This window comes from Watersipora subatra, chromosome 11, assembly GCF_963576615.1.
Source record: "Watersipora subatra chromosome 11, tzWatSuba1.1, whole genome shotgun sequence".
NCBI lineage: Eukaryota > Metazoa > Bryozoa > Gymnolaemata > Cheilostomatida > Watersiporidae > Watersipora > Watersipora subatra.
The window spans coordinates 14,062,949-14,077,297 of NC_088718.1; the positions used below are offsets into that span (position 1 = coordinate 14,062,949).

At 36.6% G+C, this 14,349-nt stretch overlaps 1 protein-coding gene across 1 annotated transcript; it reads left to right on the plus strand.

The window, feature by feature from the left end:
• Positions 1-7,677: 7,677 nt before the first annotated feature.
• On the plus strand, positions 7,678-13,922 carry LOC137407832 (uncharacterized). The gene is made up of 4 exons (XM_068094212.1): positions 7,678-7,852; positions 10,034-10,150; positions 12,649-12,744; positions 13,601-13,922. Exons 1-4 carry the CDS (start codon positions 7,678-7,680, stop codon positions 13,876-13,878), a joined length of 666 nt encoding a protein of 221 aa, XP_067950313.1. The 3' UTR covers positions 13,879-13,922.
• The last annotated feature ends 427 nt before the right edge of the window (positions 13,923-14,349 follow it).

Sequence of the window (14,349 nt, forward strand, 5' to 3'; positions counted from 1 at the left end):
AAATTGAGTTATTATTAATAGTAGCGTAATAAGTTATGGAAGAACAACTTATTGCGCTAGTAAGAGAGAGGCCATGCCTCTATAACTTAAAAAACAAAAATTATAAAAACGTAGAAATTAAGAGGAATAACTGGCGAGAAATCGCAAAAGAGTTGAAGCTAGCTGGTAAGTAAATAAATCATACTAATAATTAGTATATTTTAATTCAAATTTAAATTAATGTAAGTAACGTAACTATCACTACATCACTAATCAAACCACTTTATTAATCGAAACTGTGTATTGTATTTGTTTTTTATAATATAAATACATGTATGAACAATAACATTTGCATTGCAAATTCAGTACACAGTTGTAGTACTGCTATTACATTATGATATCCTACGTGCCGACTGCTTCTTTTTTCCTGCATTGATTGAATACTCTACTGCCACTGCTATTACTGGTCACCACATATACCAATGTGTACTCTAGAGCCTATTGTCTTTCATGTTTACACCAATTTTTGTTGCTTAGATGGAGATGATGCAAAAAAGTAATTCAAAAATTTAAGGGATAGCTATGTCAGAAAACGCAACAAGCAGAAGCAACCACGGGAGCTGCAGCTGATAATACCACTCCAAGATGGGTGAGGTGGGACTATTAGACATGGTTGGAGCCATACTTGGCAAGGCAAAAGTACTAATTTACTAAAAGCCAAAGTATTAGTCTACCTGATATCAATTAAAATTTGCTGACTTATTGACAAGATATAGATATGCAATGAATCATGTTATATAATTTCAGGTCAAAAAGCTCATTAGAAGCTGTGGACACTATTAATCCGGGCCCATCTGCAACGCTGCAAGTCTGTGACACAGAAAGCATAGGGCATGTAGAGCCTCCATCTACTCCCTCAACATCAATGAGCCACATCAGTGATGCTGATTCATGTGTCAGTACACTACTACCAAAGAAAAAAGTAAAGAAAGAGCAAGCCGAAGCAAAGTTTGAGACTGAATTTTTTGCTAGTTAAGTAAGCCTATTATGCAGCAGGACACATGTGTACTTGCAGCATAATTATTTATAAAATATTACGCTGTATAATTACAGCGTGCAGCGTCTACATGCAGCTCTGTGGAATTGCAGGTGGGAACAGTTACAAGCTCAAAGAGTCACAGAAGTGGACAATGACTGCAGTCGTTTTGGCAAGGAGGTAGCTGAGCAATGCAGAGCCATCAAAGATGATTTTGAAAGGCAACTTATGATGAGAGACATTAGAGAAATAATGTTCAAAGCTCGATTTGGCTCACGCATAACAAGCTTACACAAGACACCATAACACAACAACTTAACAATACAAGAAAGTGCATAATCTATTTTTAAATAAGCGTATACATATATAATGTAAATTGTATATTTCACATAAAAAATTAAAATTGTTATTTACATATTTTCTTGTATGCAAAATATACATCGTGACCACATTGTGTAAACACTTAATAACATACTAATAAAAATTAATAAATTTCAATTAGTTCGATGAATGTAGTGTTCTTGCCATTCTAATGTTCATGCAGTACTGAAGTAATTTGTAAAATGTTCTCTAGTTGTAGTAGCAGATAAAGTAAGGTTTCTGGCTGTAGCAGGTGCAACATCACCAATAATTCCATATCCTTCAGCTCTCCATGTTCCATTGATGAGTGTCCCGGCAACACTGTCATTGACATCACAGGCACCTGGGGGTGTAACTAGAACAACATCCTGTGCGCATATAATTGTGCAGGACACAGCACGCCAAAACTACAGTGTGCGCATGTTCTGCTGTCAATGGTAGAGTACGACGGAGACAACGCCACCATAATCCCTAAGGTATTTTCAATCGTTCTTCGAGCTCTTGAGAGTCTGTAATTATAAATACGCTTCTTAAATGTGTCTAATGAACGTCCAGGATAAGGTCTCATCAGCCATTTCCGCAAAGGAAATGCTTCGTCACCAACAAAAACAAACGGCACGTTGAGATTTTCTGTACCTACAGTTTAACCAATCAGTCAACGAACTGAAGGCTTTTATTAGCAAGAATAGAATATAATATGGTGGATTTGACAACAGCAGCATGTACATCATTGCGTACTGCATATTTCAACTGACACATAAATTAATATTAATAGTGGTGGTGTTAGTAGCAGCATAACATTGCATGTATTTCATAGATTTTAAGCTCTTCCGCTGTAACTAGTATACATCTGGAATGATGAACACTAATATTTTTTCTAGGCTAAGTGAATAGATGATTAATTAACCTGTTAGTGGACAATTATTTGGAACATTCAGGTTACCAATAGCTTGCATGTTTTAATGAGCAATTATCGGAAGTCCCACCATCAGACCACCGACCAGAGGTACCAACATCCACATATGTGAAACGGCATGATGCATCACATCACATGGCCATAAAGACAATATTGCAAACAACCAGCCATAACATTAATTACAAAAATTTAGACAATAGTGCATATTTTGTCACATTGCACATCGACTGACAATGATTAGTCAATGTAATATGTTTTATCATTAAATACCTTAAATGTTTCTTGTAGTTGAAATATTCAGAACCGGAATATGCGGGAGCCTGAATTGCACAGTGTTTTCCGTCTACAGCACCTATGCAATTTGGAAAATTCCAATTCTTCTCATATCTAAATGAATAGTCACAGAGAAGAATAATAGATGTTGACTGAAAGTAGTATTCATGTAACAATGTTATAATAGCATAGCCGTCTACATTCTAGGTAATTTTGAGTCAAGAGTGCAATGTTGAAGCTTGTAGTTCCTTCTTAGTTTATCACCTGTTGTAATACTATACTAACAACTGATAGAGCATGTTATTAAGTATTTAACACATTATTGTTTATTGTAATTATTATTATTTGGTAAAATGTATATAATAATACTAATTAATAAAAATAATAACAAATAAAATAGTTTTTTACTAAGCAAATAAATAAACTCAAGTTTATTTAAATATAATAATCATAATCACCCTTTAGCTATATGAAACCACTCTTCTTCAGTACTTGGCGTTTTGAGGTAGAAATCTTTCATAGCAATCCATATGGCTTGAGATGTTTCGTATATAATACTCTGAACTGTTGACTGTCCCATTCTGAATAGATTTGCAGAGTTTTGAACGCGTCCCCAGTTGCCAAAAAAGTCGGCGTCACACACAGTCGTTGATCTGATGAAATGGCTTTTCTAAGCTTAGTGTCAGGTTTTCAATGTGGAGCCTTATTATCCCTAGTATATGATCAAATGACTCTACAGAAACTCTCATACATTCTCTATGTTTTTGGGGTATTTTTCACGAAATTCTTTCATTAATAAAGTCCAAGCACCCTCAGTAGATCTTCCCAACAGCGTTGGATGCACCCAGTATTTTTTTCTCTTCACTTTTGTTTTCCTTTTCATATAAACATAGCCAAACGCAATAGCAGCTAACTCTTCCATATTTGCAGTTTTCACCTGAAAGCAGTGGCTCGCAGCAAAACATAGCCTGTCTTGACAAGCTGTTGTTTTTGCGTAGTTGTCCCCCCGTCGAGCGGCGAGCAACAACAGCTTGTCACAAGACGTACTGCACCTGATGCATCAGCTGCACTTATAGGGAGTTGTTCTCTTCCGTCTACGCGGCTTGGCCGCGATGTTATGTCGGTCGCTCCGTTGGTAATCATAACGGATTTCACGCAGAAATTTATGTAGAAAAAAACAAGATTACGTTTAACCAAAAACCAGTTTTTGTGATAAACTTTGGTAAAACTTGAGAATAAAATAAACTTAAAATAAAATCCATTAGAACAAATAAAACTGACTGATACAAAAATAGAAATAAAACTGACTGAGCGCACAAATAACGACATGTTTAGTCGCTGTTGTTACCTAAGTTCTCAAGTTCTACTAAAGTTTACCGCAGGGACTGGTCGCTGGTTAAACGTTATAATCTTATTTTTTCTACATAAATTTTTTTGCAAAATTCGTTATGATTACCAATGGAGCGATCGACATAACATCGCAACCAAGCCGCGTAGACGGAAGAGAATAACTCCCTATAAGTGCAGCTGATGCATCAGGTGCAGTACGTCTTGTGACAAGCTGTTGTTGCTCGCCGCTCGACGGGGGGACAACTACGCAAAAACAACAGCTTGTCAAGACAGGCTAAGCAAAACAAGGTCTCATCTGTGATTCGTGATTCATCTGTGATAGGTCAAAGTCATAAATTCGCTCTGATGGACGCGAATGATATCGCACCAAGTGTGCTTTGAAGTGACATTAGTTTGACGCCTCAGCCGCTACAGCTTCGCCTTATTCGCTTCTAGTGTGCAGGCACCTTTTTTATATGGATGCTGATTTGATCACAGAGCGCTCTAGCTCAGTGGTAGAGCGTCTGGAAAAGTTACTTATCGATGCATTTGTCGTGAGTTCAAATCGATCAGGATGCAGAGTTTTAGTATCGATATTAAGATCTGTAGCCGGAATGCAAACAGATCCACATACGACAGACATACTTTGAGAAATATAGATGAAGGCTATTTAAGGATTCATGGATAAAGTAACTTAATGATATGAAATAACCGCGAAAAAGACGATTGTTGATTTCAGTTTTTAATTAACAGATTCGAACACAAAGAAACTTAGAGGCCAGACAATACCTATTATGTTTTCACAAAAGATATGGATATACTTTATGCTATTTTCCAAGTATTTTGTAGTAAGTAATGTGTGTTAGGCTTGTTCTTATACATTTCACATCTAATATTTATGAGCATGCCTGTGGTTGGCGCGAAGCAAGCGTCACTGCAAACTTTTAGAGCAAAGTATAACCGGTATGACAAGGATAAAAGCATTACGCCTAGACTTTAAACATGACGTGATTGTTTATTACTGCTATGAAAATGAAATAATGATATATAATATCACTACTTTAGCTACTATAAAACCAATGCTTATAAGAACATGCAAACACCTGCTGTAGTCATTTATAGAGAAATCTTTGTGCATTACCATTAACAAAAAATTTTGTTTGTTAGTAATTCTGTATCTCTATCTATTTATCTGTTATCAAACTTTAAGGTGGCTTTAATAATGGTATTGTTGTCTCAACAGCTATCTCACTGCTTGCAACACTTCCTTGGGCCTATCTTATCTGTAAGATCTTTATGGCAAACACACAGCTTAGCAAATGACAGGCTCAGCATAAGTGTAGAAGCCTGCGGAGTGTCATCTACTATAAATATATGGGACCGCTTTTCGTTGTGGTGAGTGAGCTTTTTGGTGGTTCATAGACGTTGACTACTAGAAAAGAGTTAATTTACGGAGTTGTTTCCTACCCAGGACTGTATACTACTGTTACTGGTATATGACAAACCAGGTCTATGCTTAAGCAATCAGCAGAGGATGTTAGGAAAATTTCATTTGCCTAACATGTTTATTTCATTCACTGCAAGCCAATGCATTTTGAGCGTTTTTGAAATATCTTGCCTTAATTTATCTCAAATCTATATGCAACCAGTAACTATACTTTTCTGCAACCTACACTAGGGATAAAATATTATGGGTTGTTTGATATTTTATTCACAGTTTAAAACATTCTGTATGAAACTTATTTTCATGTGTTTAGCTACGGGTATAATGCTACTTAGGAGATGTTCACTCACAGAGTTATCTCCCCCTAGAGTTAATTGTGGAAATTCATGATCCTTGTTTAACCATTCTCATGGCTGATGTTATTATTCTAGTGACCTAGTCAATCGCTACGATTGACTAGCACAAAAAAGGGGTGTGGCCTAAACGCTCCTTGTTGGCACCGGAAACGCTCGTGTTGTTATCACTTTAGGGGGAGATAACTCTATGTGTTCAATTAATTAATTTCAAATCTTTAGCATGTTTTCTAGAGGCATGGTGTTAAATTAGACCTTCTACATGTTTGTATTACAATTATTAGAATCTTCGGTACAAGCTGTCAGACAATCTGAGTAATCAGGTATTATTGGTAAAACACGTTACAACTGTTCCAGATGATAGCATCTAGTTGCCATACCTCTTGTACATCAGTATTCTTATACATGTGTATAAAAGTACAGTTCGCCTTCAATAAAACTAAAAAGCGGTGACAATTGTACTGATTTCAGAGTACAACTTACTCAACCATTTCATTGAACAGTGCAGTTTTCTATCGCCAAATATTACCTGCAATGATTGTTGTGATGTGCAACTGTGCTCTAAAACACCTGATCTGCAAACAACAAGTTGGGGTTCAATTCCAAAAAGAAAGGTCACTGGGGGTGACCATCCAAACATAAATTGGTCTCTACAACTGGGCATGTCTCTAGTAGTCAAGGTTCTCTTGCCATGGCACTCAGATATGTCCAGTCAATATCACAGAGCCATTATTTGTACAACAACAATGCTCTTAAAGACATGCGCAGCCTCTGCTTGCAGTAAGATAGGGAGTCGTCATACTTTATCTTCGAGGGTTTGCCCAAACAAACAAGCTCTGATGTAATACCAAAAGGGTAAATTTGACCAATCAAAAGGCAAAATATCATGATTATCACCTTTGATTGGTTAAATATACTTCCCTCTTTGTTGTCACATTTCGCTACTTTTTCAGTTTAGGTTCTGCGATAAAAGATCAGTTATGAGACAGTGAACCTCATTTCAGCCAATATTAATGTGATCGTATTGAGTCGAGTCGTTATACAACATCTGATAAGTTGTTGCTTTATGTGTTTACAGGCCTATAATTCTCATTCCCTTCCTTTTTCCTTCCCCTTTATCTTCTCTAACGCCACCTGTTCCCTAACTCCACCTCTTCCCTAACCTCGCCCCTTCCCTAACCTAACCCCTTCCCTAACCTCGCCTTTTCCCTAACCTCACCCCTTCCTTAACTTTGCCCCTTCCCTGACCTCGCCCCTTCCCTAACCTCGCCCCTTGCCTAACCTCGCCCCTTGCCTAACCTCGTCCCTTGCCTAACCTCACCCCTTGCCTAACCTCGCTCCTTGCCTAACCTCGCCCCTTCCCTAACCTCGCCTCTTCCCTAACCTTGCCCCTTGCCTAACCTCGCCCCTTGCCTAACCTCGCCCCTTGCCTAACCTCGCCCCTTGCCTAACCTCGCCCCTTCCCTAACCTCGCCCCTTCCCTAACCTCGCCTCTTCCCAATCCTCGCCCCTTCCCTAAGCTTACCTCTTCCCTAACCTCACTCCTTCCCTAACCTCGCCTCTTCCCTAACCTCGCCCCTTCCCTAACCTCACCCCTTCCTTCTCTACCCACCCTCTCCTCATCACGCGAGTCATCTTTTTGTTACCTCTCTTTCGCTTTTTAGTAAGTCTTGCTTTGGTCTAGGATTGGCCAAAGCAACTTTGTGGTTGTTCCAGACTGCCATATTCAACATAAGACTGTACGATTAAAAGGGTACGCATAACTCCAGGCCTCTCACATAAAAACAAGGTTTTACTTAGAAGATTCATAAACAGTGTGTTATTATTCAGACCTTTAGCAGACTTCATGCTGAATGAAAGATCTATCAAGTTAACTCGTTCATGTTTCAGCCTGCAATCTCAGAATTTTGTAAAAACAAAAAACTTTTTATAATCCTCATACATTTGTCATATACAGAGTGTTAGAGAAAAGCAAAATTCAGAATAAATGGGATTACTGGAAGAGCTAAAACAAAGAGAGGCTACGAGTGACGGTTTTGGAGAGTTTTGCGTCAGCTCATGTAACTACTATAAAGAGAGGAGTAAATGGAGTACCAAACCTGTTGCCGTACTTATTATCACACTCATCTTCATTCCAGGACCTATTGCAGAGATCGTTGTCGGTAACATTTATATACTCATCTTCATTCCAGGACCTATTGCGGAGATCATTGTCGATAACATATACTCATCATCTACAATACACAAATATCCTATCTGATTATAATCTCAATCTGACTATATCCTATCACTGAATGCAAGACAGCCACTTTTCTTAGCCAGTCTAGATGTAGGTAAAACTTCAGTGAGGGGCGGCAAGTATATTGCACCTGTATACGATTGGTGATAAAATTATATTAAGAATTGTCTTCTCATTAATTCTAACCATCAGAAGAGCAAACAAATCCTTGAATTGGAACTGGTCACATATTGTCCTAAAACTTGTGTGTGATGTTTCATTGTGTATAGTTTATAGGTGAAGTCTAAAAAATAACAAAAAGTACAAAAATAAAGCCAAAGGGACTGTCCGATAGTTCGAGACTAGCAGCAGGACAGCCTCGAAACGTAGCATACTAGAAATTTTTTTTAATGATTTCATGCTATGTAGAACATTTGGTAAAATAAACCTTTGCTCTATGTGAGAGCTAACATAATAAATTAATGTTTATCAAGCACATCTGTTCCAAAATTCGTTTTGCAAAAACAATGATTAACATGGCTATGTTCACAGTTCGTTACACAGAGCTGTGAACATTACTTTGGTAATGGTGCATTGATTATTTTGTGCTTAGTAGGGTGTTCACTCAGCCAGTAAAGCAGTTTACCTGCAGTTCTACCTGCACTTCTATCAGCTCCGTGAAACAATCAGGTCATTTACAAATCCGTGCACACCACTCTAATGTTTTAAGCCGACATAGAAAATGTGGTTTAATGGGTTACATTTGTTAAAAACAATGGGAATAAGATGCAATTTCACTCTTCTGACTGAACACCACACAGCCTAGTGCTTCATCAAGTTTACCAAAGATACATGTCTACTAAAATATTCAGAATTCGAAAAATTTGACTGTTTCTCACCTATAACTCTGTGTTACCTGTTAATAAACTTTACTAGTACCAAATTCTCTTGATAGCTCATTTAAAATTTCATCCAGATAATTATACAGTAAAATATTCTCGCTATAATACTAGATCTTTGAAAACCAGTTTATCATTACCAATATTTTATGGTGCTTCTAGACAGAAACAATTGAATATAAAGCTCCATTACAATGGGACAGCCTGCCAATACTGCCAAACTGACGCAAAATTTTAAGAGCCACTTGTTAAACATGAATTAAGCAAGGCCTACTTTTCTTGCTAATGTTGTCTTCATTGCTGAGTTGTGCTAACTTTTGTGGGATAGCGCCTCGACTAGCTGCAGTGCTACTGCTCATGGGGACCTCATCATACCTTGACTAGCTGCAGTGCTTATATGGGCCCAACGCCTCGACTAGCTGCAGTGCTTATGTGGGCCCAACGCCTTGACTAGCTGCAGTGCATATGTGGGCCCAACGCCTCGACTAGCTGCAGTGCTTATGTGGGCCCAACGCCTCGATTAGCTGCAGTGCTTATGTGGGCCCAACGCCTCGATTAGCTGCAGTGCTTATGTGGGCCCAACGTCTTGACTAGCTGCAGTGCTTATGTGGGCCCAACGCCTCGACTAGCTGCAGTGCTTATGTGGGCCCAACGCCTCGATTAGCTGCAGTGCTTATGTGGGCCTCATCATACCTTAATATGTAAAATCAGGCTTTCAGTTTATCTTTTAATCAATTTTGTAACTATATTTATTTTTTACATATTGTTATATTTTGACTAATTAATAACGAAGCCCACACACATACGCACACATACACATAAAAGTTTAGATAACATCGAGTAACAAACATCTAAATTCTGACAGCAAGTCAGTACCTAATATTAAAATGGTGGTGAGCAATGAACAGTGTAGTTATATCTAATCCAATTGGCTAGTTATTATGAGCTTGTTTTTGATTGGTTGCCATTGTAGACTAGTTTGGTCACAATGTTAGTTTCTGTTCTAATATTTTTGTAAATTGCATGAAAAAAAATTGCATTCATAAACCTGTACAATCATTGATTTCCTCAAATATTTGGTGAGCAGCAATGCAGCAATGAAGTATATATACAATGTAGTGTCGAATATATTCAGTAAATTATATAACTGCTGAAACCACCTCTAAAAAGTTCATGGAACCATAATAGTACCTAATAATGACATTGACCAAACTCTTCTTTTTTAGGAAGTCTAAAACTGCAGGAATGCCCAGCACAAAACCTCATACCAATCTACTGCCTTTGCATTGGAATTTTTAGCATTATTTCCACAAGTCTGAATGCCGCAATAAAGCTTTTAATGAGTAAGTTTGGGTGAGATGATGAGCTTTTCTTCTGCAGAGAATTGCGACAGATTTATTTGTTCATAGACATCAAAGGTTATGTGAATATAACAAAGAACGTTTAGTATTTCTAAGAACTGCTTTTGTGAACAAGCAGTAATAAGTTCACATTAGCTGAGCTAGAGTCACTAGACGGAGTCTGTGTAACCAAAGTTCATAAAATATTGACTTTTATTACATATACATTGTATCGGTGAAGCTAAATCTATATATCAGCATATTTTTAAAGAAAGAATAACTAAAATCAGCTAATGTTTCATTGATAAACAAAATACATGGTTTTGTGAGTATAGTAGTATTGCAAGTACAGTGTCGTCCCAAATTATGAGTCTACCTCACATTTAAGAGCTAGACACCACCACAAACAAGATACCATGCAGATGCAGAATTTTTTAACGATTGATATGACATGAGTTTACAAGCAAAAATTGGCGATCGATTTAGAAAAAAAAACGTATGCAGCTGACCTCGACAAAAATTAAACAATAACCTAGTTGTTTGTTTATTGTAATCTCAACTAATTAAGTTGTGACACTTCTGCAACATACCGTAAAACCTCTAATTGAATGCCATGGCGCTTTATTTTTCAACCCTTCTTGTATTATAGTGGCAGTCCATTGGAGGCGTCGTTCAAATAGAAGCTGATGATGTTTTTTTCTAATGGCTCATCAGAATATTAGGAAGATAAATGTAGCCCTATTACAGGCAAAGCGAATGTCACCTATATTTTGCTCTTTTCTTCCTGTGGATTTTTATTGCATCCAAAAGGTTTAATATCGATAAAGGTTTAATAAAGGATATTAAACCTTTTGGATGCAATAAACCGGCTAACTTACCTCCAACTTGTCAAAGATCTCTTAATAAATATGCATTGAGAAACCGAGCGATATCACTACTAGTTGATATCTATTGCTTGCAATTGACCTGTGTTGGAATAGCCTGTGTCCTGCTTTGTAATTTGTTGGCACTTCCAATTTTTAATTCATTCTAAATTTGAAAACATATTTCTATTTTATATTTATATTTACTAATGTAGCATAAAAACTCATTGCACCCAATGATATGTTTGCTACAGTTTGCTGCCAAAACTAGCTTTTTATGTGCAATAGACGAAGAGTTATGAACTTCGATCAATTGTATGAACAGATTACCGCAATCATGCTATCAAATAATATGCTATAAATTTGTAAACTTATAAGTTATATAAGGATAATCTACCAAATGCTACAAATATATATTAATGAACAAGTGACATAAATGAACCACATTTAAATTGCATGCAGAAACAAAAATTAACTTTTTTAAAACAAGTATTTCCTTAATTTGGTCGGATAGCTGCATTTTGATTGTTGCTTTCGATGGAACAAACATCTTCTAGTTGTCCAATACCTTCCGCAATATCTTCTGACCTCAACTCTTCTTCAGCACTGCTGAACTAGTCAATAATAGTGCCGAAACAATTTTTTTGGCAGAGCAAAACTTTTACGCGCTGGATTTAGCACAGCTGCAACGCATAAAAGCCTTGTTTGCTAACCGTTACCTTTGTTCCGAAATTTGCAAACGATGTTTAATATATGTACTTTGAAGTATCAAGACCGCACTAAACAAGGAACTACTAATAACCTGAAACTGTTATTGATTATTTCTATGCTATTGCTCTCAAAGTTTAAATGAATAATCAGAAAGCTTTAGAGTTGGACAACAACAAGAGAATTGATCGTTATTAATGCAAACGATTCATTATAAATACGATTGTGCGAACACCTTTCTACTGATAACTTGATATTATACTTACATAACGATCAAGGATAGTCAAAGTGGCATTCAAATAGACAGTGGCGCTCTATTTTTCAACCCTTCTCTCATAGTGGCGTTCAAATAAAGGTGGCGTTCAAATAGAGGTGGCATTCAAATAAAGGTGGCGTTCAAATAGAGGTGGCGTTCAAATAGAGGTGGCGTTCAAATAGAGGTAGCGTTCAAATAAAGGTAGCGTTCAAATAGAGGTGGCGTTCAAATAGAGGTTACGTTCAAATAGAGGTGGCATTCAAATAGAGGTTACGTTCAAATAGAGGTGGCATTCAAATAAAGGTGGCGTTCAAATAAAGTTGGCGTTCAAATAGAGGTGGCGTGCAATTAGAGGCTTTATGGTAATTTAAACATTTCTTGTAATAATTTGCATCTCTAAAAAGGGTCATTGGGATGTGTAAAGTGGCTAGATTACCAATATTACAGATATAACATGATAACACTAATTTCATTACCTCTTCTATAAAATGAAACTGAAAGGCTTCTGTTTTATGTTGCTGTTGGAGGAATTTCTTCATTTAATGATGCGCAATATGTGGTAATTAAATAGATTAATATGGCTCCAGCAGACGTGCCAAGATGAACAAAGGCGTGAATTATTGGGTGGTTTCATAATTTCACTGTAGATTAGTTAATGTTTCTGCCTGTTACAGAAGAGGATTCATCAGATGAATCTTCAAACCGCGCCATCGTTGGAAATGCTGTGCAAGGGCTGTTTCTTTTACTGATGTTTGGATGGTTCATAGCAGGTGAGCCTTCTACTTCAGTAGTAAAAGCAAGTGTGAGCTAGACAGGCTGATGTTCAGCAAGGACATTGTGTTTAGAATTAATTAGTTACACAGGCTCATCATAGAGTATTTGCATTCACAGCCTTATAATTTATGATTGATTTATCATAATCTGCAGTGATACAACTTTGGGAGGTCTATTTCATTCATGTTAGAGATATTTTGGAAGATGGCATCTTCTATAGACCTTTTAATTGTTTATGATCAAGTCTATAGAAGATGACATCTTCAAAAAGATCATTATCATGAATGAAATAGAGCTCCTAAATTTGTATCACTGCAGATTATGATAACTCATGATACTGTAACCTTATACATGCATTTTTTTTTAAAGATTCCATTTGCTTATCAACATATGTGTAACAATTTCATCTATGAATATACTCAAATATAGTTGCCTACAAACAACAACAAATTGTATTTCTTCTGTTTTGTTGCAAACAAATCATTTATCATGTGCAGACAACTCCTTGTAAGAAATATATCCTTGAGAAAGCTCACATTAATGCCACACATAGTAAGTATTGCTCTAAAGTGGTAAAAACTGATATTTGTCAAAAAAATGATGATTCCATTTTTATGTTTTTTAGCAGCACATTCTGTCACGCTATGACAAAAGATTTAATCATGAGAGGATAATTGACAATTTGTCCAAGTTATGTAGTGGCCAATTACAGAATTGACTACCATCGTGTCCCAATATTATAGTGGCTATAGAATTGGCACACTATAGGCATTTCTTCATGGTAGCTGTCATTAGCTCCTAGCAGGCGAACTGGTGCTAAGACCAATAAAGCCACACTGTTCTATGTTGCAGGTAATGTTTGGATATTTAGCACGACACAATGCATGACGGCGGTTCAAATAACGGAGAGAATTGCAGCGAATGGAACAGTTATATGTTTCAGTTCAAACTCTATGTATCTGGACACTCCTGTTTACTGCGACGCTCTCATACTTTCCATGGTGTTTAAAGGTACGATCGTTCGCTGGGTCCTCATAGCGTTGACATTTGCTATTGGATGCTGCAGATGTGGCCCAATATTTTGGGTGTATTACCGCGCTGATAAAAGCACATACAGCCGACAATACTGAACATAACTAAAAAACACTTTAATATGTATCAATTGCATAATCAGCATTTCAAATGTATAATTTTTATAATCAGCATTTGAGTTTTCCCTGAGTCATTTTAAATTCTCGTCTTCTATTTTTTGAAAATTTACATAATATGGGCTTCATATATATATATATATATATATATGCTCTACAAACTGTAATTAAACATTGGTTCTATAATTTATGATTTGCATATAAATACTTTGATCATGCCATTTCTTTATTATACACCAGATCTTATTATATTTAACCCTAGTTTATAATTTTCTTTTTTAATATTTTTGTTTCAGACATTCTTAACTCAAATTTGGTTTGTTATGATGATAATATACATTTGCAGACAACCATATTATGATTTCTATCATTAGAAGTCGTAGGTTGTAGTTTTTGTAGAAAAGTTTAGGATGAAGAACTCAGACATGATATTTTAAGATATATACATGTATA

Coding starts and splice junctions, on each gene's coding strand:
- LOC137407832 (XM_068094212.1), top strand. CDS start 7,678: ATGGGATTACTGGAAGAGCTAAAACAAAGAGAGGCTACGAGTGACGGT. Junction 10,151..12,648: donor CGCAATAAAGCTTTTAATGA/GTAAGTTTGGGT, acceptor TGCCTGTTACAG/AAGAGGATTCATCAGATGAA. Junction 12,745..13,600: donor GTTTGGATGGTTCATAGCAG/GTGAGCCTTCTA, acceptor TCTATGTTGCAG/GTAATGTTTGGATATTTAGC.